This window comes from Talpa europaea (genome assembly GCF_964194135.1).
Source record: "Talpa europaea genome assembly, chromosome: 10".
Lineage (NCBI taxonomy): Eukaryota > Metazoa > Chordata > Mammalia > Eulipotyphla > Talpidae > Talpa > Talpa europaea.
In genome coordinates this window covers 92,006,649-92,018,653 of record NC_140077.1, presented here as the reverse complement: position 1 = coordinate 92,018,653, position 12,005 = coordinate 92,006,649, and the positions used below count along the sequence as shown (strand labels likewise).

Here is a 12,005-nt window from a genome sequence, read left to right as displayed (position 1 = left end):
ATGGTCATATGATAGTCACAAAATCTCAATGCAGCTTCAAGGGTTTTGAGTTAAAGATGTAGTAACATCCTAGTCCCTTATTTAGGTTTTCTAAATTCCTGCTATAAGTGAGACCATCCGGTATTTTTCTTTTTCTTTCTGGCTTATTTCGCTGAGCATAATCCCTTCCAGTTTCATCCATGTTGCTGCAAAGTGCATGAGTTTATCTTTTTTGATTGCTGAATAATATTCTGTTGTGTATCAAGGGGGGTGGGAATTGTATGGGGACTATAACCATGATGAAAATGCATACATTGTGCAAAAATGAAAAATGATGTAAAATATATATAAAATAAAAAAAATGTATAAACATGTGTGTCTACTCACATACATACACACCAATTTAGAGGTAAGACTATGTTGAGTATTTCCTCTCTGACCCTTAATAAACGAGAGCAATAAGTCTAGAGTTAAGGATTAAGTTGGTTGACAAATAGTTTTCCATCTATTGAGTGTAATCTTTCTTTTTTTTTCTCTTTTTGGAAAGTAGGGTGGTTTCAGAAATCAACACTTGATGGATTTAAGTTTCTTTAACCAAACTATATTGATTGAACTAAACAATATTCCAAGAGGGTGTTGAATTAAGAGAGAGGAAGTAAAATTACTGTATTCAAGTCAGCACACTGGTGCTTTCCTGGGCTATGGCGGATGCTGAGGTTTACTAATGTAGTGACACCCACAATCCCTTTTACAAGATAATCTGGGAAACAAGAGCTAAGAATAAAAGAAACTTTTGCCTAGTGCCTTGGGATCAAAGGATTTAAATATTTTAAATGTTAATAGTGAGAGTTATTTTTCTTAATGCAGAAGCTTCCAAAAGACAAAAAAAAAAAACACTCTAAAAGACAGAGAAAAAATTAAAAATTCTTCCCTTAAGGATACCTTGGGGAGGACTAATGACAACTTAAGTGGATCTAAAATCCTAACGTCACCTTTCCTCTCTAGCTTATGACCCACTACTGAATTGATTGCCTCATGACCCCGAGTCCTGACTTCCTCCTCCTTCTTGCCTATTTCCTATTCCTCCCTCCTTCCTATTTCTCTTTTTGCACCTTCTATAGACCCTTTGCCCCTCCCTCCACTGCCACTTCTTAAACATAACTTTCTCCCTGGACAATATCCTTTCATTATATCTTATAAGGTATGTGAGTATGATGAGCAACCTATATAATATAGTTAATTGGACTTCATCATAATTAAAAAGTGTTTTGTATCAAGAGATTATCAACTTATGAAAAGGAAACCTGTGACAGAAAATATTTGTAAATCATATAGCTGATAAGGGATTAATATGCAGGTACATAGAGAATGCCTACTTTCTCAAACTCAACAACAAAACACAAAGAACCCAATTAAAAAGGGGAGAACACATACGCAAGAATTGATCCTGACAGAACAACCTCTCTGTTCAGGTCCCCAGGCTGGTCCATCCATAACTGACCCTGACACAAAAGAGAGAAATCTCCATGCAGATGCACAAGTTTCATATCTAATTGATATTGGGTCTACTTTATTTCCCATAATTTCTACTACTTTTCTGATACTCTTAACTAGGAATAACCAAAGTGTCTCAGGGTTGAAATTTCAAATCACTTTCAGTCTCTGCCTTTCTCTTCCTTGAATCAACACTTTTCTGTTTGGTCATTTCATTCCAGTGCATCTGTTGGGAGGAGGCCTACTTTGTAAATGTGGTGTTATATAATTACTTCACACATATGACATCATATTTTTCTGGTATATTGGTAGAACATAAAGGAACTATACTGTATTAAAATTATATTGAAAACTGTTATAGAAGACAACAAAAATGCTATACTTAGAGACTATACTCATTATTTCAGATAATATTTTATATGATCACACTGTAATAAAGAAAAAAAAACACTCTATGTAGTGTTTTGATGGTTTGATACCAGATAATTAGTGGGTAGGATCATGGGCTCTGGAGCCAAAGTCTCAGGTTTTACATCCCATTTCCTTCACTTTTTAGTTGTTTGCCCTTCATTAAGTTACTCAGACTAGGTAATATTAGTAGGAGATTAATGTCTGTTGTCCACTGAGCTCCTGGGCTCCAAAGCTTGCCCAATTGTTCATGTGCAAGTAGAAGAAAAGCTGCATAGTCATTATGAGCAGATGAGTAAAGGGTAAGAATGAACATCCTTTAAGTGACAGAAGATGGTTTCCAATGAATCACTGTACAGCAAGGGCTTGCGTGTCCACTTCAGAGCCTAGAAAGGGACAACCAGTTTAAAAAATCAGATCCTATAGACCAAGGATCCTCACTGATTATTTTTATTCTATAAAACCAAACAATTCTTTATCTAAGCTGACTTTTCAAAATTGACCTGAGTTAACCTATCATGCCTAAGCAATGAAGACTCCATAAAAACACCAAATGGAAGATTCTAGAATGCTTTCAGTTTGGTAAACATGAGATTTGGGCAGATTTGGGAAGTTTCCTGTTCTTTTCTTGATCTATGTATCTCCTCCAACTGACTGCGCCTGAATACTATCCTTTGTATTAAATAGGTGATATAGTGAGTAAACAGCTTTACTGAGTCCTGTGAGTCTCTCTAGTACATCATTTGAAACTGAGGAGGGCAATTGGTCAACTTCTGATTTGCAGCCAGCTAATCAGGCATTTGAAGTGAAGTCTTAAGTATTGAATCCTTAACCTATGGAATCTTCTGCTATCTACAAGTAGACAATGTCAGGCACTTTGCTGGTATTCAGGAATAACCACCACACACTCCATATAGAAATTAGGTCTGAGCGCCAAAACACTACCCTGATAGTCACTGTCTCTTCCCACCCAACAGCCTTGGCACTCACTGACTTGCTCTTCATCACAATCCTGTATTTTATACATGGATTCTCACCATTTGTAAGCTTTGGAGACTGGATTCTTTCACTCAGCATTGTCTTCACATTTTTGGTATGTGGCAAGAGTTTGTTCCTTTTCATTGCTGAGTAGTATTCCTTTATGTGGATGTACCATGTGTCCATTTACCTCTGAGATACATTTCAGCTATTTCCAGTTTGCTACCATGAGGAATAGAGCTGCTGCAAATATTTGCCTGCAAGTTTTATGTAAACAGAAGTTTTCATTTCTTGAGGGAAAATACCCGTATGGGCAAGGCATACTCAATTTTCTCTCAAGAACTGAATTCCTACAATGCTGTATAGGGGCAACTGTTGATTGATGTTAAAATTGGGGAAGTTTGGTATCTGTAAGTAGAAGGGGACTTTGTGATTTTTTCCCGATGATTTTACCAGAGGCCAGTGAAGGAGAAATAGGCTTACAAATGAATAGTAAAGTCATTGCATTTACTTTCCTATTGGTGAAGGGATTTTTCTGTTTATTCTGAAATGCAACTACCACCCTTATTTCTTTAATCTCCACAGAGAATGCAGTGCCTCTTATTGGCAAACTTTTCTGGGTGTGTACAACGGTTGAGGAATAACAGCTGCCATATCAAATGTGAGAGCAAGCAAGTGTGAATTTATTGAAGCAAGAGGAAAGAACTGACAGCAGGAGGGGGTCCAAGGGAGGATGCCAGTTTATTCCAGCCTGCCCATGACTATAGCCTGTCAGATTTCCTGTTGCCCAATGTGCCGACTACTGATTAGGTACTAGGTGGTTGGGGAGTTTCGTGGTGCTTGTTTTTCTGTTCCCCAATTATCCTGTAACCCTATTTTACTCTAGGTGGTGGCTAGCTCAGCAACATTTTAGCAACACACTCTGTTTTTCTGAGAGATGTTTTGTTTGTTCTTTCCCTGTATTGTTAAAAATCACTGTCCCGTGTCTCAGCCTTTCCTTTTCCTTCAGTCCATGCAGTACCTATCCCTATCAACATCCTGTGCCACATCCAGGGGCAACTTCTGTTAACTAAATGTCACTTGGGACAACTGTTAGTTTTGAGGAAAATAGTGGACACCTTTTTACAGGGAGAACTAACCATTTTTTGAGAAAGCCACTTTTGTACATCACAAATGTTAATTGGTTTAAATATTTTAGCATATTTCCCTGAATCCCTCAGAATCTCATTCAGCTGCTGACAGAAGAAAAGCCTCCATAAAAAGGATGTGGATTATATCAATGAGAAGTAAAACTGATTTTTTCCCTCAAAAAAGGGCTATTAGACATAAGATACAAGGATCAGTCACCTTCTCATTAACCTCTTAAAATGAATCTATTTCAGACAGGCTTGAAAATGTTTTCTCTCTAAAAGCTACCATGCAGTCTTAACAGTTAATTGTTATTCTTATCAAAGAATGACCTGCATTAACATTTAGCTTGAGGTCATTAGCATATTCATATAGAAAGGGGGATGGAATGAGCATTCTTTTCTCAGTAGCTCTTTGTTTGGGGTGTTAGGGAGTTCTGAGAAAAAATAAAGTAAATATTATTAACCAGTATTTCAGACCTATCTATACTCACTTCAGTGGTGCACTGGACCACAGCTATTGAATGTTAATTACATTTTGACAGAGGATGGGGTCACTACACTTTCTTCATGTAAATGGTGTTAAGTTTGCTAACAAAGACCAGGGCCTGAAGACAGAGATCCCAACACAAATTCTTCATCTAGGTGCTTGGAAATGAAAGACTAGCAAATCACAAGTGGCATGAGATTACATTTTTTCTCCCTGACTCCATAGGAGGCATTACAAAACTTTAAAATGAACTACCTCAAAGGAGTCTGAAAGTGGGCATGCTCAACAGTGAGGTAGATATTAAAATGCTTGAGGCCTGAGTTATATAGTTTTAATATGGAAGTCATGGAAAGCTTAAAAACTTCTCTTGTAAAAGCTACTTAGTAAAAAATTTTGTATACCTTTGAGTCTCCAAGGTTGATCTCATTTTTTTTTTTAGGAAAAAATGTAAAATGAAATTAGAAAAAAGTAGACTGTTAAGATCAAAATCTGATACTTTGTATTGTCATTAACTGTTACAAGCAAATATTTCTAAAGCTTAATAGATGTGTTAGATGCAGCCAAGTATTTTCATTAATTTTAAGGGATAGAGGATATTTTTCAGAGTTTAAATAGTTCATTGCAAATCATAACATGAAAATTTTTTAAGAAATTTAGAAATTAAGACACTATTATTTGGTCCAATGTCAGAGAAACAGAGAAGTCTAGTATGGTCTGTTGCTGTGAAGAATAGTAAGACTGCAACAAAAGAAATTTTCCATCTCATCTGTGAAATTATTATTTTTAAAGCAATGTTTTTTTGCAGGGCTAGGAAAAGATAAAATAAGGTTAAAACCTCCTAAAATGTAAATTATTTGAGAGTAATGCATTTAACAGCATTTGATGAGTTGTTAACACTCTAATATTTTTGTACAAAGAAGTCAATACTTGTCTACAAAATCATTATTTTTATTTTCACCATGTGTTTTCTTATGTGGAAAATTGATTTGAATAAGAGTTACTCAATTCTGAAAGTATTTTTGTGTGAGAATCAAAAAGCACACTCCTGTTGTAAAGACAGACTTTTCTACTAATTTTAAGGGAAAATTAGAAAAAAAAGAGAGGATCTCCACCTTGAATAAACTTAGAGCATTAGTCATTTCACCTTCATTTTCTGCTCAAGTGTTTTGCAAGGGAGATACTGGTTGAGACCATTTCTCATTTCACATGAAACCCAAAAGATGTACTGAACAATAACTGACTGAACTAGATATTTGGCACAGATTTCTTGGTAAATTAGTTATCTCAAAGCATCAGCTTTCTTCAGGCATTTGAGTACTTAACTTTCTTTTCTTTCTCCCATATCTTTATTCTATACTTTTAAAACAGGTACAAACATTAAACTTAGGTGGTAGGAAAAAATAATTAGTATTCTCAATAACTTTTCCAGGATAAGGAGTAATAGACAGTGGCAGTAATGAAGACACTTAGAAGTCTGGAATAATCCAAGACCAGAAATAACAAATGTAGGTGAGGACATGGAGAAAAAGACACCATCTTACAGTTTTTCTTTGACCTTTGATACACTGGTTCAGCTCTTATGGAAAGCAATATGGAGGATCTGCCATATGACCCAGCAATCCCACTATCTACCCCCCAAAATTCAAAAACACTAGCTTGAAAGGAAATCTGCACTCCCACATTTATAGCAGCACTATTAGTGACAGCCATACTGAATACTGAAGATGAGTGGATCAAGAGATGTGGTACATAAAGACAAGGGGATATGCCCCATTCATCTAAAAAGATAAACTCATACTGTTAGGGGGAAAAGGATGTCCCAAAGCAAATTCCATATAGGCTTTGTGGACTCCACCCCCACCCCAGGTCAAAGCCAAAGACACTGGGAACTCCAAATCCCATCACCACCAAAGGGAAGGTGGCTGGGACCTGAGGGTGGGGTTAAGCAGCCAGGTGGATACAAAAGGCAGACACGTGGGCTTTGGGGGCTCTCCATTTTTGGGCTCTCAGCCAGCTCGCAGTGTCCGGTCAGCTCTGAGAGTGACTTTGGGTTTCCAGGTCGTCGGATCGGGTAGGACGCATTAAAGACTTTATTTCCCTATTTTCTCCCTGAGTTGTACATTTTCCTTATTTCTTTTTCTCTTGTAAATAAACCTTTTATTAACCCTTTTGCGTGTGTCTGTAGTAGAGTATTCATAAGTCCCTTTAAAGCGCGCGGGTGAGGACCCACAGCCAGGAACCCGTTTAATATCGGGGTTGCTCTAAAACAATACCACTTGGAGCAACATGGATGGAGCTGGGAGGGCTTATACTAAGTGAAGTAAGTCAGAAGGAGAAAGATAAATACCAGATGGTATCACTAATAGGTGGGATATAGAGAAATCAAAAGGTCAAAGACAAACTGTAAAACCAACCTTTGAACACCGACCATAGATCTTTGGCTTTTGGAGGGCAGAGAGAAAGAGCGGTGAAAAGAGGAGAATGGGGGAGAGCACATGATCTAAGGTGGAGGATAATGGGTGCTCTGGTTGTGACTATACTTGATGGGGGTAACCCTATACTATCAAAACATTAGCAAGGGATATGAAATAATGACATTTCAGTAACAACAAATAAATTAAAAAGAAATTGAATTTTTAAAAATATAAAAATGATGTGAACATGTTTTGGTTATGTAAGAAGCCATAGGTATTGAGAAGAGCTGGGGTTTTGGAGAGACACACTAAGATTTGCATTTCGACTCTCTTGCTCCCATCTATGTGAATCTGGGTAAGTTGTGACTATCCTCTCTGAACCTATTTCCTTATCTGTAAACTTAGAATACCCATCTCCTACACCTGTGAAGATAAACAAAGCAGTATAAGTAAAACTTTTAATATTTACCCTGACAGAAACTTGGTGTTTTATATATGCCAGTGGTTATATTTTGTCAATTACTTTTGTTGGATATTGTTGCGTGTGGCTGAAATGGAAAAATGTCTTATTCAGTTGGTTGATAGAAAGAAAATAAAGATGAGGAGAGAAATTTTCTATTTGCTATTCTTTGCTGTGTCCCTCCTCCTGGACCTAAGAGCAATTAGTGGATTCCAACAGTGGACTAATCTCAGATAAATGGAATTTGTGGCTATAATCCATTCAGAATAGAAATTGAAGAAATGGAGAATAGTCTCATGGAGTGAAATACTTAGAAATACAGAATTCACAATGAAAATGTTAGTCATGTGAATAAGATAAAGTGGGTTATGCAGACATCCAGATATATTTCTTTATGTAGCAGATATCACAAATCCCTGTATTCACTCTCTATTTTTTACCTACCCTGCTTAAATTCCAACAAAGCTGAAAAAAGAAGTAATACTTAGAGCTGACCATTCATTATCTATTTGAGGTTCTATTTTTCTTGGACTTGAAATAGTTAATTCACATGAGACATGTCTTTGCTTTTTCTGGTTCCCAAGATTACTGAGTACAGCTGGAGATAATCCTTACCTGGTAGGTTTCTAATATAATATGCAGAGCAACAGTGACGATTTGGCTGTGCCTCTTGTATTTGGCCACCACCACAAGATCCAGGTGATTTAGAAACAAATGGGATATACTTGTCTTCACAACAGTGGCATCCAGATTGGGAGTCATAGAGATCTCCATTACAACAAAGCTGAAAGTTGGAAATTGGTTTAATGAAATAGAAGTTTAATAAAGAGAATCACATCCCATCTCCCAAGAAGATATAAGAATGGTCAACAGGTACATGAAATGATGGTACTCAATGTTATTTAGGGAAATGTAAATTAAAACCACAACGAGATCATGGAATAATAACTAAAAAAAAAAAAAAAAAAAAACAAGAAATAACAATTGCTGGAAAAGATGTGGAAAAAAGGAATGTCATATAGGTGGGACTATAAATTGTTATGACCTCTATGGAAAACAGAATGGAGGACCCTCAATATTAAAAACAGAACTTCCAGATGGTTTAGTAATTCAATCAGAGGAAATGAAAATACTAACTCAGAAGATATCTGTGCTCCCATGTTCATAGTAGCATTTTCTATAAAAGTCATGACATGGAAACAACCAACGTGTCCACTGATACATGAAATGATAAAGAAGCTGTGGTGAATGTTTGTGAAATACATCAGACACAGAGAGAAAAATACAGTGTATTCTCACTTACATGTGTAATACAAAAAAAAAGTAAAAGAAAAATCTAAAAATAGAAAAAGAGATCAGATCTATTGTTAAGAAGAGGATAGGGGGCCTCCCCGTTGGTGCAGCGGTTGAGCGCTGGGTTGCAAAACTGCCTGCAGCCTCTGCAGCCTCCCCAGCTGCTCCCCGGCCACCAGAGGAGGGTCCCACATGGCGCGCAGACCTCTCCTGCTGCCCGCTGCTCCCCTCAGCAGTGTACTTCGGTCCTTCTGCCTGCTCTGCTCCCCGCTCTGGCTCTGGTGAATTCTCTCACCTTCCCACGCTTCTGACTGTACCCAGTGTTTGTATAAATAAATAAATAAATCTTAAAAAAAAAAAGAAGAGGATAGGGAGAGGGAGAATGGGAGAAAGTGGTGAAAAGACACAAACTTCCAGTTACTAGATTAATAAGTACTAGGAGTGTAATTTACAAAATGATAATAGTTAACACTGCCTGCCATCTCATATGTAGGAAAACAGATGAGAGTAAATGCTAAGAATTCTCATTACAAGGCGAAAATCATTTCCTTTTTCTTTTCTTCTATCTTTTTTTTTTTTGTATCTATAATAGAGGATGGATGTTAGCTGATCTATCATGGTAACCATTTCACAATAGATGTGAATTGAACCATTATGTGTATGTATTAAACTTACAGAGACATAAGTCAATTGTTCACTGTAAAATTGGGAAAAAAGGTATATATCATCATATGCCATATGATATAATAATTTTATAATAAAGCCTTGACTTGAGGTCAAATATAGCATTCTTGATAAAAATTAAAAGCTTTAAAAAATGTTTTTCCAGTATCATTCAAATTGTATAAATGTAATTTGATATAATGTAGCTTCTTTTTAGCCTTTAACCACACTTTGTGCTCTATTATAAAACACTACAAATATGAATGTCGGCGTTTCCTATGTAATGATGATTTAGAATTGTAAATGAACAATTTCCTTCATATATATGTTTTCATTTTTATTGACTCTTCAATTTGAAAACACCATATCTGTGGAAACTTGTCTCTCCTTAATTTTAGAGGTATGAATTGCATTTTCCTTATAATTTATATGATCACTTATTTACTTATTTATGAACCTCATCATATATACACATATATATGGCTATAGATATACTATATAGATAAATTAAAATCTATATATTATTACAAATTTATATGGAAATGAAGTTTGAAAATCCCTTTGAATAGTGTGCTTTCTACAGGAGCTCTAGAAGAAATTATGTGCTTGAACAATCAAATAATTACTTGCATGCTTACTTGAGGTCTGAGAGACTAGCACTTTGTATATATAACAAACCAAGCAGGGACTAATGGCTGAAATGAAGCCTCAGAATCTAGACTTGGTTTAAGTTGGAAAACTGCTTTCTGTGGCAGGTAAAATCAACCATTATCTAAAGGTGTTTCTCTTTTTCCTTTTTGCTAATAGTTATTTCCAGTCTACATGAACATAACAATCAAGCTCAAGTATAATGTGGTACTCCAAAGTCTTCAAAAAATTCACTCAGTATCTCATTCATGTATCAAATGTTATCGAAGACCCAAGAAACTGGACTCAATATCAAAGCTGATCTCTGTGATTCTTCATGTAGTCTCACTAAACCAATTGCAATGGATTTTTTCTGTTGTGTTTAGTTAAGCATCGAAGATTCAAAGGGATTCTAATTGCAAGGATACGGGCTGACACCTCTCCTCTTGATGTCTTGTTCTGTATGAAAAGCAAACTTTGAAATTATGACCTATTTTTAAGAGTTAAGTAGAACATATTTTTATATGTGTGTCTGGGATTTAGGAATGCTGGTCATTTTTTGCTTTCAGGCTGAAAAAACACATACCTCCCTTTTTATTTATAACCTCAACTCTTGCCTTGGTGGCATGATCTTAAAGCATTTATTAAAGTCCATTCACATACAGTATGTTTCTAGAAAGCACACTGGGCTTTGCCTCAGGAAGCATCTCTAGTACTTTTCATTCTCTCTTGAAATGATGATTGAATATTTCATGATGGGCCCTGTTCACTTCCATCCTCTCATTGATAATGCCATTTTTGGGACCTCTCAGCCTTTCTTCTAATCCACTCTGGTTCAATTCATTGTTGGGTCCCCAGGGGGACATTGTCAAGCAATTGTTTTTCTTGGGAGGTGTCCCTCTAAATAGTATATCTTTATTTTCTGATTCAGTCTTCCAGTTGTCTCAGGAAAAATAAATAGAAGTTTCAATATCTTGAACTCAAAAGTTTATGCATCTGATTTTCACATTTTCAAGATTTCACCTTACTTTATGGTTTCCAAAAGCAATTTTTCAAATGATGATTCTTAAAGTGTGGTCCCTGGACCAGAATCAGAGGCTTCTAAGGTGGTCACACCTTAAAAATGCAAATTCTCATGCCCCACCGCAGACTTACTAGTCCCGGGAGGTGGGACTTGTGTTAACTGCAGGTTTGCTTCTAGCTGTTTGCAAATCACTCGGTAAAGATTGTATGAGTATTTTGGGTCCTTTTGATGTTTATAGTGATTCAGTCAAGAGAATCTTAGACTTTTCTACATCTTTCCAAGCTGTCGCTCTAGGAAATATATTCATTTAACCCCAAACAGAAATTTACAAATAACTTTTATTCTTGAGATTTTAGTTAATTTGTGTATTCTTTTTCACTGACAATACTAGAGTATGTCTTTAATCCTCAAAATGAAACCAAGACTTAGTTTAAGTTATCAATGCTTACTTCCTTCTCCTGGAGAACATTTTTAATGGGCAAATTTATTCCAGCATTTTTCTTTGCAGAAATCCTAAATTTAATTTCATTTAGTGAAAATATGTTCTTAGGACAGTGCACATTTTATGGCCTAAAATGATGTAAAACATAGCCATAATGACAATTATGCACCCTAAGTGTCAAAAAAATATATGGTTAGTAACTGCTAGTTTTATGACATTTCTTACATGATAACTATGCTAAGTCAGTGTCAACCATAATAATTTGTATTTGATCCATACCTCTTCAACAACTCACTTTCTTAATTACTGTGTCCTTTTGCAGTGAATCTTTTGAATTTAGTAGTAGCGTTAGTCATTAAATGTGTGATGCTGTTGACAAATAGGCACATTATTTCATTATATGAAATCCTACTTTCAAACTAAGGATTTTCTGCATCATTTGTCAATAAAAGCCATTTACAAACTCCCCCATCTAGCTGTATTATTGATCTGATTCCTAAACTGCAACTAATATGAACATTAATCTGCAAATAGCCATAATTTAAAAATATTTCTGACAAACCATGAAAAGCACCGTTCACAGTTTCTCTTCAGTGTCATGTAAAC

The 12,005-nt window shown here is 35.9% G+C and overlaps 1 protein-coding gene across 1 annotated transcript in view; it reads right to left on the bottom strand.

Annotated features, from left to right (window-relative positions):
• USH2A (usherin) overlaps nt 1-12,005 on the bottom strand; it is a gene marked incomplete at both ends in the record, with an annotated part of 619,110 nt that overhangs the window by 146,685 nt on the left and 460,420 nt on the right. Inside the window, 1 exon segment of the mRNA XM_084245562.1 lies at nt 7,966-8,134. Within this exon segment, the coding sequence (XP_084101688.1) occupies nt 7,966-8,134 (169 nt within the window).